At 45.7% G+C, this 23,918-nt stretch overlaps 1 protein-coding gene across 2 annotated transcripts in view; it reads right to left on the bottom strand.

Moving 5' to 3' along the window:
* Window positions 1-605: 605 nt before the first annotated feature.
* The window catches only part of KATNAL2 (katanin catalytic subunit A1 like 2), a 41,883-nt gene continuing 18,570 nt past the window's right edge, over window positions 606-23,918 (bottom strand). For both annotated transcript variants that reach the window (XM_060690760.2, XM_087885517.1), the window contains exons 9-16: window positions 22,653-22,751; window positions 20,075-20,138; window positions 18,937-19,055; window positions 15,399-15,490; window positions 10,213-10,323; window positions 6,172-6,334; window positions 3,626-3,728; window positions 606-1,225 (exon numbers count right to left, since the gene is read on the bottom strand). In XM_060690760.2, the coding sequence (XP_060546743.2) occupies window positions 1,086-1,225; window positions 3,626-3,728; window positions 6,172-6,334; window positions 10,213-10,323; window positions 15,399-15,490; window positions 18,937-19,055; window positions 20,075-20,138; window positions 22,653-22,751 (891 nt within the window). In that variant the 3' untranslated portion in view covers window positions 606-1,085. The remainder of the gene's footprint in view (window positions 1,226-3,625; window positions 3,729-6,171; window positions 6,335-10,212; window positions 10,324-15,398; window positions 15,491-18,936; window positions 19,056-20,074; window positions 20,139-22,652; window positions 22,752-23,918) is intronic.

The following is a 23,918-nucleotide window of genomic DNA, read 5'->3' as shown; positions in this document are numbered from 1 at the left end:
CGGACCGGATCGTCTGATCCGGTAGCGATGGAGGCGGGTGGTTCGGAGAACCGGTAGCAAAAATCCCTGCCCCCCCCCCCAATGCCCAGCTGAGCCGCACAATCATCAGAGGCTTTTTTTTTTACTTTTAAAAGCATTTTTTCTACAACCTCTTCGGCCGAAAATATGCTTTTAAAAGTAAAAAAAAAAAAGGCTCAGATGATCGCGCGGCTCAGCTGGGAATCATCAAAGGCTTTTAAAAGAAAAAAACCCTTTTATACTTTCTAAGTGTCTTCTCTAATAGAATAAAAATATTGAAAGTGTCTATTTTCAAAGGTGCTTTTTCAAGAGACGCCTAGATGTTCTGGTTTTTCTTTGAAGACATTTCGCTTCTCATCCAAGAAGCTTCTTCAGCTTCTGTAGAGGTGAGGAAGCTTCTTGGGTGAGAAGCAAAACACCTTCAAAGAAAAACCAGAAAGTCCAGCTGCCTCTTGAAAAAGCACCTTTGGGGCAACCATGACCTGGATGACTGAGAATCTCCATAGACATTTGTCAGCCTTCAGATGACCAAGGGAAGAGAGAGGAGTCCTATTGGTGACTGTAAGAAAGCCTCTAAAAGACATCTCTGAGACTCCAAAGTGGTTTATTCTTCAAGGACAGTCTTCAAAATCTACTGGTTTAATGCAAGGATGCCCGAGAAGGCCCAATTAATGTCTTACTTTATCACTTCCTACTATCTGGTCCCACTAAGGAAGAAAAGTATAGCAGCAAATCAGCAAAACGGATCCAAAAAGTCTTCTAGGTGACACAGAAATACAAATGGCCAGTCAATGTTTAATTACAAAATTTAAAAATGGCAAAAGTGCTAAAATGTTTTTTTTCCGCCTTGTGTATGAGTCTAAAGCTATCGGATGAAAAAGCTAGAACCAGGTTTCTCCAAATAACAATTTACGGCCTCTTCTCCATCATCGAAACTCAGCATCCAGCTTGGAAAGCAATAAGTTTCTTCTCCTCTCTGTTTTTGTTTTTTTAAAAAATAAACTCTTCAGTTGGGTGGGGTGGAGGAGCTGGAAATGTGGATGATTGTTCCAGATCTTCAACTCGGCTCAAACCGACTCAAATTCTCTTTGCCAGTCAACGTATCTTTGACTTAGGTTTTTAGCAGAAGGCTTGGTATGAGAAATAACATCCAGGAAGTCTTCGGTTGTGACCGTGTCCAGGTGGATCACCGGTAAGTTTCCACTGTCTGAAGAAAGAAGATCTCCAATTAGAAGTTGAAACGTCATCCAAAATTGGTCCACCGATGGTCAAGGAACAACTCTGATCTCCTCTTGAATGGCATGTAACCCAAAAGATGATGAGATGGCAATAGTACTTAAGACTTATATACCGCTTCAGAGTGCTTTTACAGCCCTCTCTAAGCGGTTTACAGAATCGGCCTCTTGCCCCCAACAATCTGGGTCCTCATTTTACCCACCTTGGAAGAATGGAAGGCTGAGACGACCTTGAGCCTGGTGAGATTCAAACTGCCAAATTGCAGGCAGCCGGCAGCCAGCAGAAGTAGCCTGCAGTACTGCACTCTAACCACTGCGCCACCACGGCTCTTAAGATAATAGAGTAAGATCATAGAGATCATAGAAGGGATGCCTCCAAATGACACCTTCATACCTTGAGTCTTGTTCCGGTTCCCCCAGCTTATTCTGCTAATTTATTCTCAGTCTGTGTGAGTATCATTATATTTCTATCTCATTCCCCAAATTGGTACCTTCCAATCAGAGCTGGGTTTCACATAATTTTGCCACTGGTTCGTTGAGCATTGAAAATGTTCTGCGTATGCGCGTGGCCTTCCACACTTGCGCTTTGCTCACACGCACGGCAGGGGTGGGTTCTAAATTTTTTTTACTACCGGTTCTGTGGGCGTGGCTTATTTTGTGGGTGTGGCTTGGAGGTCATGTGACTAGGTGGGCGTGGCTAGCTGGTCAGAGTCATTTCTGGAAGGTCCTCGCACTTACGACCAGCCCTCGTGCTTACGACCTAACTCATTTGTTTGCTTTTAACACTGATCAGCTGTAGGGCAGCCCTTTGAAGCCCCGCGGCAAGAGTTTAAACAGGTTTTTTCCCTCTAGTCATCAGCTGGGACTCAGGAGGCAGCAATAGATTGGGGGTGGGATCAAATAAAAGGTAAGAATAATGTGGGTGGGAGGGCGGGGGGAGAACCGGTTCGGTGACATCATATCGTCACCACTACCGGCTCGGCCAAACCGGACCGAATCGGGAGGAACCCACCACTGGCGCACGGCTTGCATGCATGCACACAGCTTAGATAACATGGCTGAATGGGACGGCATAGCACCGGGGCTGGTGGGCACCCACAGGTCACCAATACCCATACGCCTGAACCGGCTGAATACCACCACTGCTTCCAATGTGTTAGCCAGAGGTGGGTTTTAACAGGTTCTTACCAGTTCTGGAGAACTGGTAGCGGAAATTTTGAGTAGTTCGGACAACTGGCAAATACCATCTCTGGCTGGCCCCGCCCCTTATCTATTCGCTGCCTCCCGAGTCCCAGCTGATCGGCTGGGTCTTCTTTTGTTGCTCTGCACAGGAGAACTGGGCTGGAAAGCAGGTTAGTGGGGTGGGGAGGGAATGGGGATTTTACAGTATCCTTCACCTGGAATGGGATGGAAATGGAGATTTTACAGTATCCTCCCCCCTGGAGTGGGGTGGAAATGGAGATTTTAACAGTATCCTTCCCCTGCCATGTCCACCAAGCCACGCCCACCAAGCCATGCCACGCCCACCAAGCCATGCCACGCCCACCAAGCCACACCCACAGAACTGGTAGTAAAAAAATTTGAAACCCACCACTGGTGCTAGCCATTGCTCTACTGCAAGTTTTGCGTAGTTGCAGTCCAAACTCATCCAGAATACCACACGAAGGGTTGGACTGGAAGACCTCCAAGGTCTCTTCTGGCTCTAGAATTCCACAAATAGTCCTCGACTTACAACAATTCGTTTAATGACCAACCGTGTTAGCCACTGAACAACCTGGATAGCTCTGCAGACAAAGCACTGTAATTTAACACCAGCTGTCTGCAATTACTGTAAGTTCGAATCTCGCCAGGCTCAAGGTTGACTCAGCCTTCCATCCTTTCTAAGGTAGGTAAATTGAGGACCCAGTTTGTGGGGGCAATAAGCTGACTTTGTATAAATATACAAAAGTATGAAGGTTATTGCTTAGCGCACTGTAAGCCGCCCTGAGTCTCCGGAGAAGGGCGGCATATAAATCAAATAAAAAACAAAACAAAACGCAGTGATTCACTTAACAACTGTGGCAGGAAAGGCTGTAAAATGGGGGGAAACTCACTTAGCAATTGTCTCACTTAGCAACAGAAATTTTGGGCTCGATTGCGGTCGTAAGTTGAGGACTACTTGTATGATCTTAAGAGAGTTTTATATCAGTGGCAAAATGGGAAGGGAGTTCACAAATCCTAAAAAAAAACCTGAATTGGAAACAAACAGAATGCTGCCACCTGCTGGTACAGATTTATAATGCATCGTTTACCTTTGTATGCTTCCTAGCTTCCCTGCTTGCTTAACCCAGAGCACCTGTTCAGCTCGAACACCCAAGAGACTGTTGCAGTACCTGGCTGATGATTTTCAAGAGCGCTGAAGATTTTTCTCACAGGGCGCATGGCTGCCTCTTTGCAAACCAACTTAATGTCAGAACCCGAGTAGCCTTCCGTCTCCTAATACACAAACAGAAAGGTGTGCTCACATCTGCAGAGGTTCCCCATTGTAGGTAGCTGCCAAGCTACTATTTAGATTAAGAAAGGATGGAGAGGAAAACAAGTTATGGGGACCGTGTCAGCTTGGAAGCCATCTTTTCTGCATTGGGCCTTCAGGCCTGCCATATTTACGACTGTGGGAAACTGGGAGGGGGGATTGTATGGAGCCAGGGTGATATGTAGTCATAATAACATTCCTTTCTCAAAGAGTCAAGGACATCGTGCCCTGCACTTGGAGGGCTGGAACTGGGAGGCATCTCCAGTTGGGATGATGCATTGATGGGACCATGTGATGGACATATGGGTGCAGGGGAAGGGACTTGGGCTTTCCTTTGGGTGGGGAAAACCTGGAAGCTTTCAGATTCGGGTTTTCCCCAGATGCGCCAATATGACATCTCTAATAAAATGGAACTTTGAGGAACTTCAAGCCTTGGAGTCTTCTTTCACTGGGGGTGTTAGTTAGAACCCTGACAGGCGGTTTCTACATCGGGACACTTCTGATACAACCCAAAAGGTCTCCTGAGCACATGAATCATATGTCTCCTGAGTCTTATGGATCCTATTATGGTGGACAAGAGGTTAGTGACGAGTTTGTTTGCCACCAGAAGAGCATCAAGGTAACATTACAAGATCTACATGGATCAGACCAGTGGCCTATCCCATTCCCCATCTTGGCTGAAGGCCACCCAAGATGCCTTCAGGAAGACTTCAAAGCCCTGTGCCCAGGGATGAAATGCTCCCGGTTCGGACTGGATTGCCTGATCCGGTAGCGATGGAGGCGGGTGGTTCGGAGAACCGGTAGCAAAAATCCCTTCCCCCCACCCCATGCCCAGCTGAGCCGCACAATCATCAGAGGCTTTTTTTTAATTTTTACTTTTAAAATCATTTTTTTCTATAACCTCTTCCGACGAAAAAATGCTTTTAAAAGTAAAAAAAAAAGCCTCTGATGATCGTGCGGCTCAGCTGGGATCGTCAGAGGCTTTTCAAAGCATTTTTTTCTGCAACCACTTCGGCCGAAGCAGTGGTAAAAAAAAATGCTTTGAAAAGCCTCTCTGACGATCCCAGCTGAATTGCCTGATTGATCGTCAGAGAGGCTTTTCAAAGCATTTTTTGCAACCTCTTCGGCCAAAGAGGTTGTAGAAAAAATGCTCTGAAAAGTTAAAAAAAAAAAAAGTTGGCCACGCCCACCCAGTCACATTAACCGTCCCCACCAAGCCACACCCACAGAACTGGTATTAACAAATTTTAAATTTCACCCCTGCCTGTGCCCTTTTTCCCAGCAGTCTGTAATTAATTACTCCTAGAAGTTAGTGTCCCACCAAACCATCAAGACTAACTGCCAATAAGCATTCCATCCTCCATAACAGTGTTTTTCAACTTTGACAAGATGATGTCAAGATGATGATGATGATGATGATATCCGATATAGACATATCCGACGCTTGGCGATTCTATGGGCCAGATCTCTCCACATCTTCTGATCTTGCACTACTTCTCTGAGTTGTTCTATGCTTTGACTGGTGTCAACTTTGATGGTGTCCAGCTACCGTGTTCTTTGGCGGCCTGGTTACTTATATATATGTGAATGGAATGGAACGGAACAGAAAAGAAAATATGTTATGTTATGTTATGTTATGTTATGTTATGTTATGTTGTGTTGTGTTGTGTTGTGTTGTGTGGCGTGGCGTGGCGTGGCATGGTGTGGCGTGTGTGGTGTGGAGTGGAATGGGAATGGAATGGAAATAAATAGAAAGGAAAGGAAAGGAGTGGAGTGGAGTGGAGTGGAGTGGAGTGGAGTGGAGTGGAGTGGAGTGGAGTGGAGTGGAGTAGAGTAGAGTAGAGTAGAGTAGAGTAGAGTAGAGTAGAGTAGAATAGAATAGAATAGAATAGAATAGAATAGAATAGAATTATTAGAATTAGAATTAGAATTATTAGAATTAGAATTAGAATTAGAATTAGAATTAGAATGGAACGGAACTTCTTTATTGGCCAAGCGCGACTGGACACACAAGGAATTCATTTCCTGTGCAAGCTCTCAGTGTACATAGGGACAACAAAATGATAAGCCATATATCCTAAATCATAAGATAAAATCATAACTCATAAGATGTAAACATCAAGTGATAAATCATAAGATACCAAAAGGAGAAGATAATAGGGAAGATGAGAAGGTGAGACAGATGAGAAGATGAGATAGAGACAGATATAGGGAGAAAGATATGTGGACTTCAACTCCCAGAATTCTCCAGCCAGTTATGCTATGCTGGCTAAGGAATCCTGGGAGATGAAGTCCACCCATCTTAAAGTTGCCAAAATTGAGAAACACTGCTCTATAGATTCCTTGCCTCCTCTATAAAGGTCATTCATAAGAACCCTTGACCACGTGGGTGGGCTACCTCCTCACCTGACTGAGCAAATTATAATCCAGCTCCGTCCTCAGCTCCACTCCTCCACTGTTGCTCACTGGGGGAAGCCAATGTTGGATCATGGCTTGCCGGGCCTCTTGATTTGGGAGGTCGACCAGAATCCTCTTCTCCAGTCGGCGCAGCATGGCGTAATCCAGTTCCCTAGGAGAGAATAGGGATGGCAGATCCTTGGACACTGTTCTATTAGCGAGAGGATCTCAGGATGCTTCCCTCAAGGATAAGCGGTAATAAGATTCCTTAAGAGGCACCAAAACTAAAGAAGGATCAGAGCCACCCAGACCAGAACTGAACCAGTAAAGACAAAGCTTGATCATATGTACAAATAGGGATTCAAATAATTTAACAACTGGTTCTCTGCTCTCATGACTGGCTGGGTGGGTGTGGCCATGGTGGGCGTGGCCAGGGGGTGTGACAGGCAGCACTTGGCCTCCTGCACCCCCCCGGGAGTAAAAACGGGCCGCGGGGGTGGGGGGGAAATGCACCGCCCTCCCTAGTAGGCCTCCCTGGACTTACCTGGGAGCCAAAATGGGGCATGTGGGAACTCCTGGAAGGGGCGGGGCCAGCCAGCAATTTAACTACCGGTTCGCCTGAACTGGCCCGAACCGGCTGAATCCCACCACTGAATAAACCATCAGGTGTCAGCCCTGGAGCCATTTTCCTTGGCATCTTCAGGGCTGCCACAGTGGTGGCTGGGCGAGCTGTGGGAATGGGAGTGGGGAGGTAGAGATAGCAAGGGCTTTCCTCTGAGAGCCAAGGACGTTCTCACCAGGTGTGAGGAGGCAGGACGTGAGTCCGGATGAACTTTGGGTTGTGACCTGATTGGGCCATGTGATGGTCTGCATGGGCAGGAGGAGAGAAAGTATATATTTTAACTAGGGGGAAACCCGAGGTGGGGAGGTTAGAATCGGCTTTCCCCAGATGTGCCAATATGACATGCCTCATAAAGCTGTACTTTGAGGCATATGCCTGCCTTGGAGTTTTGATTCGGTTGGGGGTGTTATTTGGAATCCTGACATCAGGGTGAACACACTAAAGATGAGTTTTAAGGTTATGCACGATGCTTTACAATACAGTTAGTTCTTCCTCTCTGTTTTCAGTCGTCAGGTGTGGAGTTGTTACATGCTGAAAGTGTGCGGTAGCTAGAGCAGGGAAGCAGGCCCTAGGTTCTGCCTCAGTTTACCTTCCCAATAAGCAACTGAGTTGGAAGATCATTTAAAAGCAGCTTATTAGGGTACCCTGATAAAGTGGGATCTCTAACACCACTCTATAAAGCCTTAGTAAGACCACACCTAGAATACTGCATCCAGTTTTGGTCACCACACTATAAAAAAGATGTTGAGACTCTAGAAAGAGTGCAGAGGAGAGCAACCAGGATGATGAGGGCACTGGAGGCTAAAACATACGATGAATGTTTTGCAGGAACATTCTGCATATGGTTGCAGGAACTGGGCATGGCTAGTCTAGTGAAGAGATGGACCAGGGGAGACATGATAGCAGTCTTCCAATATTTGAGGGCCTGCCACAGAGAGGAGGGGGTCAAGCTATTTTCCAAAGCACCTGAAGGCCAGACAAGGAATAATGGATGAAAACTAACCAAGGAGAGATTCAACCTAGAAATAAGGAAAAATTATCTGACAGTGAGAACAATCAACCCATGGAACAGAAGTTGCCTTCAGAAGTTGTGGGAGCTTCATCACTGGAGGCTTTCAAGAATTTATTTTATTTATTATTTATTAATTTTATTTCTATACCGCCCTTCTCCCGAAGGACTCAGGGCGGTGTACAGCCTGATTAAAAGCACAAAGACAGACAAAATTTAAAAATAATTAAAATTATTAAATGATAGGCTCAATTTAAAACCCCAAATTTTAAATCCCATTTTTAAAAACCCGATTAAAATCTTTACCTTGATAGCCCAGCCTGGCGGAACAACAAGGTTTTGAGGGCACAGCGAAATACACGGAGATCAGAGATTTTACGAATTTCTTGGGGCAGCTCATTCCAAAGGGCAGGGGCTCCCACAGAGAAGGCCCTCCCCCTGGGTGTCGCCAGCTGACATAATTTGGCCGATGGCACCCTGAAGAGACCCTCTCTATGGGAGCGGACTGGCCGGTGGGAGGCTACTGGTGGCAGAAGATGGTCTCGAAGAAGAGGCTGGACTGCCATTTATCAGAAATGGTGTAGGGTCTCCTGCTTGGGCGGGGGGTTGGACTAGATGACCTACAAAGTCCCTTCCAACTCTGTTAATCTGTAAACCTCAAGCCCCATGTTTCACTCCTTTTGTATAGTTAACACAACAAACAAAATGCAAGAGGAAAGTTGTTTGGACAGGGTAAAAGTAACCTCCCCTTTGCATAGGCAATCCCTTACATGTAGTCATCAAACATGTTACATATTTGCATCCCATAAGATCACACATGTTCATTAAAATGAGCTCTGATGTCAGAAGGGGCGTAAATCGTCAGGGAAAAAAAGTTGTTTGGAGTTCACCAAAGAGAGAAGCCAGACCCCAATTTGTACTAACAAACTTTTTCTTCTCCAGCGTGTTTTATCAGTTTAGGAATGTTAAAAGCTAATAAACCTGAACATCATTTTAAAAGAGAGAAAAATAAATCAAATTAAAATACGAAGTAACTATGTTAGTTAACGAAATTACAAAACCCATGTCACTTGATATTACTTTCTGTCAATTCACACAGATCTCAGGAATAATACAGCCCACTGCAGGGAAAGTCTTTTGCGCTGTGATCCTGAAAACAAGGATTTGGGGCAGAGGTGGGTTTCCCATAATTTTACCACCGGTTTCGCCGCACACCAAAAATGTGAGCGCGCCTTCTGCACATGCACCCGGCCTTCTGCGCATGTCCTTTGCTCGCCCATGCAGCTTACATGCAGTGGTGGGTTCCTCCCGGTTCAGTCCGGTTCGGCAGAGCCGGTAGCGGTGACAATATGACGTCACCAAACCGGTTCTCCCCCCCTCGCCCTCCCACCCCACCCACCCACGTTATTCTTACCTTTTATTTGGTCCCACCCCCAATCTATTGCTGCCTCCTGAGTCCCAGCTGATGACTAGAGGGAAAAAAACTGTTTAAACTCTTGCCGCGGGGCTTCAAAGGGCCGCCCTGCAGCTGATCAGTGTTAAAAGCAAAGAAATGAGTCAGGTCGTAAGTGCGAGGACTGGTCGTAAGTGCGAGGACCTTCCAGAAATGACTCTGACCAGCTAGCCACGCCCACCTAGTCACATGACCTCCAAGCCACACCCACAAAATAAGCCACGCCCACAGAACTGGTAGTAAAAAAAATTTAGAACCCACCCCTGCTTACATGCATTCGCACAGTTTAGAAAGCATGGCTAAATAGGACGGCATAGCATTGGGGTGGGGGGTGGGGGCGGGCCTACCAGCAGGTCGTCACTACTGCTTCGCCCGAACCGGTCTGAACCGGCTAAATACCACCACTGATTTGGGGTCATTTCCTCCTTTGTTACTTTTGTACAAAAAACGTGTGTTTTTTTTTTTCTATTCTATTGCAGCCCCGCTTTGATCCCAACTGGATTTTCATGTTACAAAAAAAAAAAAGGAAGGATTTTCATCCTGAAACTTTAGCGCGTATAATTCCAATAAAACCCAACTCTCCCTATTTTTAGAGAACATATTTTTCTAAGCGCCGGATGATTTAAGCACCTTAAAGAGTTTCTCTGCGGAGAATGCTTCTTTAGCTTAACTATAGTAAATAACTTGGCCATCGAGTTGCCTTTTAAATATTAGCAGCTGGCTTGCTCTGGCATCTGCTGATCTTCTGAAGGATTATGTACTTTCTGGTGCAAACAGCAAGAACCGAAGCAGAAGCAAAACATCAGCAATAATAATAATAACAACAAAGAAGCTCAAACCTCCCAATTAATCTTGGAAGGCTTTAGCCAAATATCATGGCTTTTACTGCTCCGGGTAAGTAAAATCTTTATCTGTGTTTAGAGGCTCATGCAGATGTATTCAAAGCATATTCTCTGGCTCTCTTACCAGGGCAAGTTGGAAGCTGCTAAAACAAAGACAAGATCATCTGAGCGAGCCAAACCGTCCATCTGCACCAATAATTCTGTTTTCATCCGCCGGCTCCCTTCGTGTTCACCACTGTCAAGATATTGAGGGCAGGAGAAAAGAGGAACGATTATTCCTAGGCACGGGAGAAGCTTCCCCGTTAAAGGTAGACCTCGATTTATAACAATTTGCTCAGTGACTGTTCAAAGTTACAACAGCCCTGAAAAAAGGAACTTATTGCTGTTTTCCACACTTATAACCGTTGCAGCAAATCTATAGTCACGTAACTTGGAATTAAGGAGAAACTTCCTAGCAGGGAGGACAATTAACCAGTGGAACAACTTGCCTTCAGAAGTTGTGGGTGCTCAACCATCACTGGAAGTTTTTAAGAGGAGATTGGACAAGCATTTCTCTGAAATGGTATAAGGTCTCCTGCTTGAGCAGGCGGTTGGATGAGAAGACCTCTAAGGTCCCTTCCATCACTATTCTGATTGAAAGCAAATTGATGGTAGATAAGAGTCCATGGAAATCAAGGGGGGTTGGATTTAGATCTCTTCTGGGTGCAAGGGAACTCGAGACTGATGATGGTTTCTTGGAAGTATCCCAGAAGATAGCAATAGCTGATAAGTGGCTTCATGCAAAGCCTCCATTTCTTTAGCCACAGTTTGTTGTCAAGCAATATCAACATAACGTTTTGGACTACATAGGGCAAATGACACAAAGCTCTATGTTGGAACCAAACAAGTCCCACCTGTGAGAGAATAGAATAGAATAGAATAGAATAGAATAGAATAGAATAGAATAGAATAGAATAGAATAGAATAGAATAGAACAGAACAGAACAGAACAGAACAGAACAGAACAGAATTCTTTATTGGCCAAGGGTAACTGGACACACAAGGAATTTGTCTTGGTGCATACGCTCTCAGTGTACATTAAAAGAAAAGATACATTCATCAAGAATCATAAGGTACAACACTTAATGATAGTCATAGGGTACAAATAAGCAATCAGGAAACAATCTCAATATAAATCATAAGGATACAAGCAACAAAGTTACAGTCATACAGTCATAAGCGGAAGGAGATGGGTGGTGGGAACGATGAGAAGATTAATAGTAGTGCAGATTTAGTAAATAGTTTGACAGTGTTGAGGGAACTATTTGTTTAGCAGAGTGATGGCGTTCGGGGAAAAACTGTTCTTGTGTCTAGTTGTTCTGGGGTGCAGTGCTCTATAGCGTCGTTTTGAGGGTAGGAGTTGAAACAGTTTATGTCCAGGATGAGAGGATCAGCAATGTGGAGTACATTGGTACCAAATCACCTATTGTCATTCGGGTTACCTGAATTACTTACAGAATTTCAGCGTGAAATATCTTGGAACGTTTTGAAAAAAACCCACAAAATTTTAGAAAAAAAACACAAAATTTTCAGTCACTGCTGATGGCTGAAATCTTGTCAGATTTCAGAGTTCTCCCACAACCTTAAGGGATGTGATTAGCTAAATGATATGAGTTTTCACCGTAGTTATTTATTTGTAGAATTTATATGGCCACCTAACACAAATGTCGTGACTCTGGCAGCCCACAGTAGGCCCCCCCTGACACAAAACAAAAGAAACAATGTCAATTAAAATTCAACCAGACTGTCAGGCCTTTTGTATTGGGCCTTCAGGCCTGCCACAATTAGTGCTGTAGGAAACTGGGAGGGGGGATTGTATGGAGCAAGGGAGTTACGTAGTCATAATAACATTCTTTTCTCAGAGAGTCAAGGACATCGCGCCCTGCACTTGGACGGGTGTGACTGGGAGACATTTCCAGTTGGGACGGTGCTTTGATTGGACCATGTGATGGACATGTGGGTGCAGGGGAAGAGACATGGACTTTTCTTTGGGTGGGGAAACCCTGGAAGCTTTCAGATTCAGGTTTTCCCCAGATGTGCCAATATGACATCTCTAATAAAATGTAACTTTGAGGAAACTCAAGCCTCAGAGTTTTCTTTCATTGGGGGTGTTACTTGGAACCCTGACATTAACGCAAATCTGAAAGTCCAGGGTTTCTCCACCCAAAGAAAAATTCAAGCCCCTACCCAACACCCACAATTCTTAATAGGCAACCAAAAATTCACAATGCTGTTCCAACTGCGGTGGCTGGAGGAGACTACTGAAAATCCCTTGGACTGCAAGGAGATCAAATCAGCTGATCCTAAAGCAGGGGTCTGCAACCTTAAATACTCAAAGAGCCACAGAAAAGAAAACACCGGGAACCACAAAACCTGGGTGGGCGTGGCCAACTCGATGTCACCCACCAGTCACATGACCCCCCCCCCCAGCCACGCCTACCCAGCCGGTCATTAGGGCAGAGAACCCATTGTTAAAAAACACCGGGAACCACAAAATCCTTTTGAGATCTCTCTCTCTCCTCTCTCCCCTCTCTCTGTATCTCTCTATGTCTCTCTCTATGTCTCTCTCTCTCTCCCCCTCTCTCTGGATCTCCCTGTCTCTGCCCTGGCCGCTTCTCCATCCTCCACCGTTGCCCTTACCTTCTCAGGCCAGGCGAGGAGTGACTGGGAGGGGAGGGCGAGGGGTAGGGCCAGCCAGTGGTGGGATGACCTGACAGGGAGCCACAGCAGAGGGCCCAAAGAGCCGCATGTGGCTCCGGAGCCGCAGGTTGCTGACCCCTGTCCTAAAGGAAATCAATTCGGTCTATTCTTTGGAAGAACAGAGATCCTGAAGCTGAAGCTCAAAGACTTTGGCCTCCAAATGAGATGAGAGGACTCCTCGGAGAAGACTCCAATGACGTTGGGAAAGATGGAAGGGAAAAAGAGAAGGGGACGGCAGAGGAGGAGATGGTTAGATAGGGTCATCATGACTTTGAGCAAACATTGAGAGACAGGGGAGGACAGGAAGGCCTGGCACGCTGTGGTCCATGGGGGTCCTGAAGAATCAGAAAACAACTTAGCAACTGAACAAGAACAAAAGATTCACTTCACACCCTCCTCCAGATGAGGGAATGCAGTCTTCCCAGCCCCAAGGCCGAAGAAAACGAATGGCACATTTTGACCGTCTTTCCGAAGGCCTTCAGGGTTCCTGACCCTGCAAGATAAGGGCCATTTTAACATCTTTTAACGTTATGACCCCTGGTTTAGACATCCAAGCTCTGAAGATAGATGGTGATTAGAATGTTAAAACAGGGGAGCGCCCTATATAAGTCTCTTCGGTGAGCCAATTAAAAAGACCCATAAAAGCCGGGGCAGAGGGTATGTATGCCAGGCCTAAGGTCCCAATCCTTTTTCCCCCTGCAGGTAAAAAGATTTCAGAGACATTTGTCCGAGGACTGAAAGCGATGCGGGCTATTAATTCACACAAGGCTTATCTAATCATCTTCTCTTGGCATTTTATGATGTTATAACCCTCTCTCCAATTAAGAAATATTCAAACCAATTTTCATAGAGATGATTCATCACTTGGTGACTCTGCAGATCCATTGATGAGTTCGGGAAGCGAAACCACCTTGGCTGACCCAGCCTTGCGGACGTCTTCTTTGCGACATTCAGCCGCAGGTCACTTGACCAATAAGACCTCGAGGGATGTAGAAGTGTCTGGGAAGTTTCATTTCAGATGTTCCCGAAGCCTCCAGACCCCTCTTAGAAACTGGGGCAGAAACTTAAACCTGCAAACTTGATCCTTGGCTTCCATGCTACGAAGGACTTCTGCTCCCTGGCCTGAAATGTTTCGTTTGGAGAAACAGAGGCACCGCTAGAAAAAGTCATCATAGTATCCACTTTTATGGAATTATAAATTTCTTTCTATCCCTGCTGAGATAAAACAGGTAAAAGAACATCAGGAGCAGGGGTGGGCAACTATGGCCCCTTTGCAATCTGTGGACTTCAACTCCCAGAATTCCTCAGCCAGCCATGCGCTGATGATGTTACCTAGTTTGGCAATGAGATGTCGGCAAGAAAACAACCAAGCTTAGAGAGCACCAAGGATCCCTCATTTTAACCCTGAGCTACAAATATTCTGCTCCAAAGGTTAATACCCAGGTAATCCTCAATTTACGACCACAACAGAGCCCCCAAATTTCTGTTGCTAAGCGGGACAATTGTTAAGCGGGTTTTGCCCCATTTTATGATCTTTCTTGCCAATGTTGTGGTCCACCAGCAGCCTGCGGAGCTGGTAGTGGAGTCGGACAGTGAGGAGGCTGAGGAAGAACATGGGCCAGTCCTGGAGGCTGGGGAAGGCCTGGATGAGGGCTCTGCGTCAGAGGCAGAGATGGGGCCAGGGCCATCTGGGAGTGATGTGCGGACTCCGGAGCCTCCAGAGGTTGACATCAGAGAGGCAGAGGAACAGGAGGAGCCTGTTCCTAGTGCACGCATGAGAAGAGCTGCCAGAAGGCAAGAGCAGCTAAAGCAAAAAGGACAGCTCAGGAGTAAGGCCAAGAGATGATTGGCCCCTCCCATAAGGCTTAAAAGACCAGCAAGGGCTCTTGGGCTCTTTGTCGGAAAACAACATTGATAGTTTTGTTTCTTGTCTTGCTGCATTTATTTCTTGTCGGCGTCTTCTGCTTCTGAACTTTTGCCAAGAAAAGCCTTTGGCAGGTTGCCAAAGTAGACCGAGGTTGATGATAAGGCTGAAGAACTGTGTTATGAAGAATTTGTTTTGAATCAGTTTGGACTACGCTGAGAATGAGTTAATTCTCAGATGTTCTAATAAAATCTGTTTGTTTAGAACTGATTGCGTCTGATAATACCTACTTGGGCCTAGGTCACAACAGTCAAATTGTCAAGTGAATCGCTGCCGTTGTTAAGTTAGGAACATGGCTGTAAAATGAATCTGACTTCCCACTGAATGTACTTGTCAGACGGTCACAAAAGGGGATCAGATGACACCGGGGACACTGCAATCGCCATGAATACGAACCCAGTTGCCAAGAGTCCACATTTTGACTGCATGATGGTGGGGAGGCTGCAATGGTCGTAAGTGTGAAAAATGGTCCTCAGTCACTCCCCCCCCCCAGTGCTACTGCAACTTTCAACAGTCACTTGTAAGTCAAGGACTACTTATATTTCTTTTTGAAATATTTTTTTTTAAATCCAATAAGAGGATTGACACTCCCTCCCCTTACTCAAAAAACAAGAACAACAGAACCTAGACCGCTTGAGAATGGTTACCCTGGAACCGTGCCTCGTTGACTCATAACCGACTCCAGCTCGTCCAGAAAGATTGTGGAAGGCGCATGATAGCGAGCAAGTTCAAATAATACCTGCGGAGAAAGAGACAGAATCCCAAGAAAGAAAGGTCAAGAGGGAGAAATGGTCTGTTTGGCCTTGTTCTCTGACAGCAGGAATCTGGGAAGAACGCGCTCTATGTGGGGCTGCCCTCAGTGGTGGGTTTCAAAATTTTTTACTACGGGTTCTGTGGGCATGGCTTGGCTTGGCTTGGCTTGGCTTGGTGGGCATGGCAGGGGAAGGATACTGCAAAATCTCCATTCCCTCCCTAATCCAGGGGAAGGTTACTGCAAAATCCCCATTTCCTCCCGATCAGCTGGGACTTGGGAGGCAGAGAATAGATGGGGGCGGGGCCAGCCAGAATTTTTACTATTTCTCCTTTCAACTAAAAGGAGAAAAAGGGGGGGGGGGTAAAAGGGAAAAAAGTGAGATATTATAAAAATGTATGCAAATGATGAAATAAAAATAAATAATAATTGAATAAGAAATTGAAATAAGAATAATTAGAAAATCGGGGCTGCTGGAATACCACTTTAGATTGAACTGAAAAGGGAAACAACAGGAGAGAGGGGAAGAAGTAGAGAGAGGGGAAGGGAGAAGAGAGGAGTGGAGAGAAGAGGAGAAAGAAGAAAGGGAAAAGGAGAGGAAGAAAAGGGAGGGGAAAGAGGAGTAGAGGAGAAGGTTAGAAGGGGGGAAGAAGAGAGGAGTGGGGGAAGAGAAGGGGAAGTAGGAAAGAGAAGGAGAAAAAGAACGAAGGAAGTAGGAGAAGAGAGAGGAAGGAAGAGAAGGGGAGGAGAAGAAGAAAGGTTGGAGTAAAGGTAAAGGGTAAAAGAGCAGCCCCCAAAAAGTAAAAATGAAAAATGAAAGTTACAAGAAAAGATGAATGAAAAATGATGGAAATGACTGTACATGTAAATGTGTTTATGAGAAATAAAAATAAAAAACTTTATTAAAAAAAAAAGAATTTTTACTATCAGTTCTCCAAACTACTCAAAATTTCCGCTACCAGTTCTCCAGAACTGGTCAGAACCTGCTGAAACCCACCTCTGGCTGCCCTAGACAGAAGCTCCAGCTGTCTCACTTAGCGACAAGAGATTTTTTGGCTCAATTTGGGCCGTTAGGCGAGGACCACCTGTATATATCTTGCTTTCTGCCATGGGATCAGAAAAAATGCAGTGGCTATTATAGTAAAATATTGTAAGCCACCTCATTATGAGAAGACAGGAGGAGCCTATTAGAAATGCTGCCTTGATACGGACGTACAAAATAATTCTTAAATCTCCACAGCTCACAGAAGAGGAGAGGAAGAGCGAAGAGAGACAAATAATCCTGTCTTTATATTTTAAATCTTTTCACCTAAATCCTACTCAAATACGGAGGGAATAATAAGAGAGGAGAATGATTCCAGAAAGAAAAGCTGAACAAAATCCTCCTTATAACCGCTAGAGACTAAAATGTCCCTTTACAGCTGCATTTATAGATTTTTAAATACACTTTCATAAGCAAAAATGAATGCAAAGAGAATTAAAAGTTGGGTGAGCTAAATACTTAGGTACATTTTACACCCGCTTCTCTCTACAAATAACCCTCTTCAGAAAAACCAGAATTCTGGTGGAAATTACACGTTAGATCTTTTGTTCAGCAAAAAATAATTGTGCTGAAACGTACAGATAGTCCTCAACTTACGACCACAATTGAGTCCAAAAATTCTGTGGCTCAGTGAGCTTTGCCCCATTTTACGACTATCTTTGCTACAGTTGTTAAGTGAATCACCACAGTTGTTACAGTAAGTTAGTAACACCGTTGTTAAGTGAGTCTGGCTTCCCCACTGACTTTGTTCGTCAGGAGGTCGCAAAAGGGGATCACATGACCCCGGGACACTGCAACCGTCATAAATATGAGTCAAATTGCTAACTTTGATCATGTGACCATGGGAATGCTGCAATGGTCGTAAGTGTGAAAAATGGTCATAAGTCACGTTGACCCCGGGATGCTGAAACCGAAATATGAGCCAGTTGTAAGGGGTCCATAGTTTGATCACGTGACCATGGGGATGTTGCAACTGTCGTAAATGTGAAAAATAAGTCGCTTTTTTCAATGCCTCTGTAACTTTGAATTTGACTTACAACTATTGGTCATTAAACGAATGGTCGTAAGTCAAGGATTACCTGTATTATGAAAAAATTACAGCGAGACATGAAGATGTAATCCAGTGCAGAACTTGTAATGACCACTAGAGGGGAGCAAAGAAACAGAAAACACTAACTCTGCTGCTCTCTAGTGAATGTCTGGATTTTTACAGCCCGTTTAAAAATCTCTCTGAATCAGTATCTTCCATTGCATTTTAATCTTGGGTGATTTTCTAGGACCGTGATGGCAAACCTGTGGCACATGTGGCACACGGAGCCGTATCTGTGGGCACGTGAGCATTGCCCTAGCTCAGCTCCAGTGCCCATGCGAGCACCAGCCAGCTGATTTTTGGGCATTCCAGTCCCACCATAAGTTGGGAAACGGGCCATTTCTGGCCTCCGGGTGGGTGGGGATGGCTGTTTTCGCCCTCCCCAGGCTCCAAGAAGGCCTCTGGAACCTGGGGAGGGCGAAAAATGGGCCTACCTGGCCCACCGTGCCATCGCATGCGAAAAGCGTGGGGAGCGTGGGGGGGTCATGCACAGAGGGGCAGGGCACTTTGAATTATGGGTGTGGGCATGTGCACACATGACCCGCCGCCCCCCCCCCGCTCCCCATGCTTTTGGTACGCAACGGCAAAAAGGTTAGCCATCACTGTTCTAGGATAATTTTGGACTTGGACTTCGACTCCTAGAATCCCCTAGCAAGCGTACTGGCTAGGAATTGAAGGCCACGCTCAGGTAGGGAAACACTGCTCTAGAAAGTATTGGGATAGGGATGATTAGTTTAACCAACGCTTGCCTTTGGCCAGTGGTGGCAAACCTTTTACTCATCGAGTGCCAAACAGATCCGTGCTTTGCGCACTTTGCGCATGCTTACCATCCATGCCAATGTGCGGCTCCTCCCCCATGCGCTGTGCGTGCAACCACACCATCTGTGCATGCTCACAGATTTCACGCGTGCACCCCACCGTGCGCTGTGCGCAATTGCACCATCTCTGCATGCATATGGTTTTCACACACGCAACGCACACGTGCGAACGCCATTTGCACATGCTGCGCACCAGTACTCTCGTGCACATGCGCAAACACACACGCATGCTCAGGAGAGCCCCGAAGACCAGCTAGGTTCCCTGAATCACACACATGCGCACTGGAAGCCCGAACACCAGCTGGGGCGCGTGCGCATGGTCAGCTGCAGGTGAGTTGGGCGACAGCTCGCGTGCCCGGAAAAATGGTTCAGCGTGCCACTTCTGGCATGCTTGCCATAGGTTCGCCGTCACGGCCTTAGGCCGTATCTTAGCTAATTCTCTCTTAAATTCTTTGTATAAAGAAAACAAAAGGGATTTTTTTACTCTGACAAGCTTTTCCGAATCGCCTCTCCATTTGCTGACTATGGTGGATGCGGAGATGTTGAAGAATGTTGTGTTACATTCAGTGGCAACAGCTTTAGCCAGCAAAGTTTTCCCAGTACCTACAAGTTGAAGGAAAGGCAGTGTTTACTCTCAAGCCATAAAACGTATGAAGCACAGTTGCAGAAATTGGGTCTGTCTCAGGGGTGAAATGTAAAATCTCTTACTACCTGTTCTGTGGGCGTGGCTTGGTGGGGGGGGTGTAATGTGACTGGGTGGGCGTGGCCAACTTTTTTTTTTTTTTTAACTTTTCAAAGCATTTTTTCTAATGCTTTGAAAAGCCTCTCTGCCGATCAGGCAACTCAGCTGGGATCGTCAGAGACTTTTCAAAGCATTTTTTTACCACCTCTTCGGCCAAGAGGTTGCAGAAAAAAATGCTTTGAAAAGCCTCTGATATCCCAGCTGAGCCACACGATCATCAGAGGCGCTTTTTTTTTACTTTTAAAAGCATTTTTTTCATCGGAAGACGTAGAAAAAATGCTTTTAAAAGTAAAAAAAAAAAAGCCTCTGATGATCGCGCGGCTCAGCTCGGCATGGTGGGGGGGGGGTTGCAGGGATTTTTGCTACTGGTTCTCCGAACCACCCACCACCATTGCTACCAGATCGGGCGATCCGGTCCGAACTGGGAGCCTTTCACCCCTGGTCTGTCTAGTCTAGACATACTTTTCTTGACAAGAAGGACCAGGGGTGACATGATAGCAGTCTTCCAGTATCTCAAGGCCAGCCCCAAAGAAGAGGGAGTCAAGCGATTCTCCAAAGCACCTGAGGGCAGGACAAGAAGCAACGGGTGGAAACTAATCAAGGAGAGAAGCAACTTAGAACTAAGAAGAAATTTCCTGACAGTGAGAACAATTAATCCGTGGAACAACTTGCCTCCAGAAGTTGTGAATTTTGATCCCATGACCATGGGGACGCTGCAGTGGTCATAAGCATGAAAAGGAGTCATATAAGGCACTGTTTTCAGTGCCGTTATAACTTCAAGCGGTCACTGACTGTTGTAAGTCAAGGTCTCTTTCATTAAGGAGATTGTTGGCATTCAGAATGAAAAAGAGTCACAAAATTTAATTAAATAATATCATACCTGGAGGCCCATATAGCAGAAGTCCCTTCCAAGGAGAAAGAATGCCTGTAAACAACTGTGGGTACTGTGGAAAAAAGAAGAAAATGAAAAAAGCCATCACTAAAAAACCGGCTGTTTGGAACACTAAGCACACAGCAGGTTACTTTAGCACAGGGATGTCAAACTCAAGGCCCGGGAGCCAGATCCGGCACGCGGGGTACTTAGATCCGACCCGCAGAGCCACCCTGGAAAAAGATTGGCCTGTGGTGCCTCTGCCAGCGAAAATGGGCTCCCGAGCTCAGTTTTTGCTGGCAGAGGGTTGCAGGAGGCCATCCCAGCCGAAAACGGAGCTCGGGAGCCCATTTGCGCTGAGAGAGTCCTCGGGCCACCGCAGGCGCTCCCCGACACGAGTGACATCAAGCTGGCCACACCCACCCTGGCCACGCCCCCCCCCAGCCCCGAGGTCAAACACAACCCTGATGTGGCCCACAATGAAATCGAGCTTCACACCCCTGCTCTAGCAACTCAACCAGCATTTTTTTTTTTTAATCAGAACATTGCTACAAGGAAAATATAGGAAATCAGGGTGGCTGATTCTGTATTTTTCACTTTTATTCATTTAATGTCCCCCCTCCCTTTGGAACATCAAGCTCATTGGTAGATTTTATTTATTTATTTGATTTTTTTAGCCCGTTTTTTAGGACTAGAACTCGCTGACTCCCACTTTCTAGCCTGATGCCTTCGTCACGAGACAAAAACGACTCTCAAACCAGTCCTCAAGTTAATTTTCCTTCCTTTCAAATTGCTTCCCAATTTAAGTCGTATTTTCAAAATCAGCAACGGTAGCTTGGAAAGGAAAAAAAAAAAAAGATTACAGATAGTTCTCAACTTACAACTATTTGTTTCCCGACTGTTGTAAAGTTACAACGGCACTGAAAAAAGTGACTTACGACTGCTCTTCGCACTTGCAACCGTCATATCATCTGTGCTGTCACACGATCAAAATTTAGGAGTTTGGCAATTGGCATGTATTTACAACTACGGTAGGACAATGTCCCAGGATCATGTGATCATCACTTGTAACCTTCCCAGATGGCTTCTGGTGAGCAAGTCGATGGGGGAAGCCAGATTTGCTTAACGACCATGTGATTCACTTAGCAACTGCAGTGACTTGTATAACAATCGTGGCATCAAAGCAGTGGTGGGTTTCAAAATTTTTTACTACCGGTTCTGTGGGCGTGGCTTGGTGGGTGTGGCAGGGGAAGGATACAGTAAAATCTCCATTCCCTTCCCAATCCAGGGGAAGGTGACTGCAAAATAGATGGATGTTGTGGCCCGTCAGCAGCCTGTGCAGATAGTAGCTGATTCCGACAGCGAGGAGGCTGGTGTGGTGCTGTGCCAGCAGCCTGTGCAGCTGGCACTCGAGTCGGACAGTGAGGAGGCTGGAGAAGATGTGGTGCCAGAGGCAGAGATTCAGCTAGGGCCTTCAGAACCTCCAGAAGCTCCCTTAAGTGAAGAGGAAGAAGAGGAGGAGCCTCTTCTCGATGCATGGGCGCGCAGAGCTGCCAAAAGGCAGGAGTGGCTCCTCAGGAGGAGGTCTCCTCGAGAGTAAGGCTTGGGGCTAATTGGTCACTCCCTTAGCCTATTTAAGGAAGGACGATGACTGAGGCAATTTGCAGGGAACAACTTAGTTCACTCTCCTTCGTGTCTTGATCTTAGTTCTTTTATCAGTGTCCTGCAAATTGCTTCTGGGCTTTCTGCCAATCCTAGTAAAATTACGATTGTTTATTCTTTGGATTCTTGTAGGCTGTTAAGAAAGTTAATTAACAGCCTTTGTTTGAAAAAGACTGATTTAATTTAGTAAACTAAGGTTTGTACAGACTTTGTGTGTGCTGCATTCTTTGGGGTCCGTAGCTGGGGCAGAACAATGGGGGCGGGGCCAGTCAGAATTTTTACTACTGATTCTCCGAACTACACAAAATTTCCAGTACTGGTTCTCCAGAACTGGTCAGAACCTGCTGAAATCCACCTCTGCAACAAAGGTTGTAAAATCAGGTGTGACTCACTTACAGCTGCCTTGCTTAGCAATGTAAATTTGGGGCCCCAACTGTGGTCGTACGTCGAGAACTACCTGTACAGGTAGTCCTTAGCATACAATCACAATTGAGCCCAGAATTTCTGTGGCTGAGAAATTTCGTTAAGGGAGTTTCACTCCATTTGATGACTTTTCTTTCCACATTTGTTAAGTGAATCACTGCGGTTGTTAAGTTAGTGACCCGGTTGTTAAGTGAATCCGGCTTCCCCGTTGACCTGTCGGACCTTCTCAAAATTTGACCACATGACCCTGGGACACGGCGACCATCATAAATATGAGCCAGTTGTCCAGCATCCGTACATAAATCATACAACCATGGGGGATGCAACAGTGGTCGGTTGTAAGTGTGAAAAATAGCCCTAATGTCCCTTTTTTCAGTGCCGCCGTAACTCCCAACCATTGCTAAATGAACTTGCTGCAAGTCGAGGACTACCTGTGTGTCTCAGCCACGAGAACAGAGGCCATTTGTGTGACTTTTGAAAAGGTGGTTCAGCCGCTCCTTACCCTGATGGGATACACAACAGCTTCCTTGACCAACCGCTTGGCTGAGTCAAGTCCGATGATGCAATTCCACTTGACATTGGGGCTGTGAAGGTAGATATCCTGCAAGACATGGTTTGATCTTCTTAAAAACAGGCCTCCCATTTTTCCTGTGCAAGCATAATAAACACGCAGCAAAATAAGCTCCAGACGTGCCGTAAAAATTAAGGGGGAAAAGCAACACGATAAAGAGCAGGTGATTATGCGGATGCCATTATGGTGGGGGGAGCAGAAGGGAAGAATCAGCTGTGGCTGGAGGACGACTTTCAGCATCTCTCTCTATTAGTCAGGCTTGGTTGGACATGCAAGAATTGTCATTCAGCAACGGGCTGGAGGTTCTGGCTGGCTCATCCTGTCTTTAATTCAGGGATGTGTCCAACTTCAGCAACTTTAAGACTTGTGGACTTCAAATCCCAGAATTCCCCCAAGCCAGCTGGCTGGGGAAATTCTGGGAGTTGAAGTCCACAGGTCTAGAATAGAGTAGAGTAGAGTAGAGTAGAGTAGAGTAGAGTAGAGTAGAGTAGAGTAGAGTAGAGTAGAGTAGAGTAGAGTAGAGTAGAAAATCAGAATAGGATAGGATAGGATAGGATAGGATAGGATAGGATAGGATAGGATAGGATAGGATAGGATAGGATAGGATAGGATAGAATAGAATAGAATAGAATAATAACTTTATTGTCACTTTGAATGCACACTAATCAGCAAAATGAAATTTTGCATCCAATATACGCTACCCTGTTTCCCCCAAAATAAGACATCCCCTGATAATAAGCCCAATTGGGCTTTTGAGCACGTGGCAATAAGGCCAAGTGCTTATTTCAGGGTTCAAAAAAATATAAGACAGGGTCTTATTTTCGGGAAAACACGGTATATAATATAAGAATTAATAAATAGAGAAAAATACAGAATTATGCATATAGTTAAAGTTGCCAAGGTTGAATAACGTTCCTCTAATTCCGTGATGGCGAACCTATGGCACAGGTGGCACGCAACGCGCTCTCTGTGGGCATGTGAGCCATCGCCCCAGTTCAGCTCTGCCATGCATGCACCTCCTGCCGTCAGCTGGTGTTCGGGTCTCCGTCACGCATGCGTGGGTGCATGGGGGTGGGGAGTGTGCCAAGGACCCCCACACTTCATTAATCGTAGTATTTTGGGCTCCACAATGGATTGCTTTTTTCCTGGCAGATACAAATTATGCAACTTGTAGGACTCCATAAGGTGGGAGAGTCT

Source organism: Pantherophis guttatus, chromosome 2 (genome assembly GCF_059756535.1).
Source record: "Pantherophis guttatus breed Tessera chromosome 2, ASM5975653v1, whole genome shotgun sequence".
In the NCBI taxonomy this organism is placed as follows: domain Eukaryota; kingdom Metazoa; phylum Chordata; class Lepidosauria; order Squamata; family Colubridae; genus Pantherophis; species Pantherophis guttatus.
The sequence above is the reverse complement of the archived record's forward strand: the minus strand, read 5'-3'. Positions and strand labels throughout refer to the sequence as shown.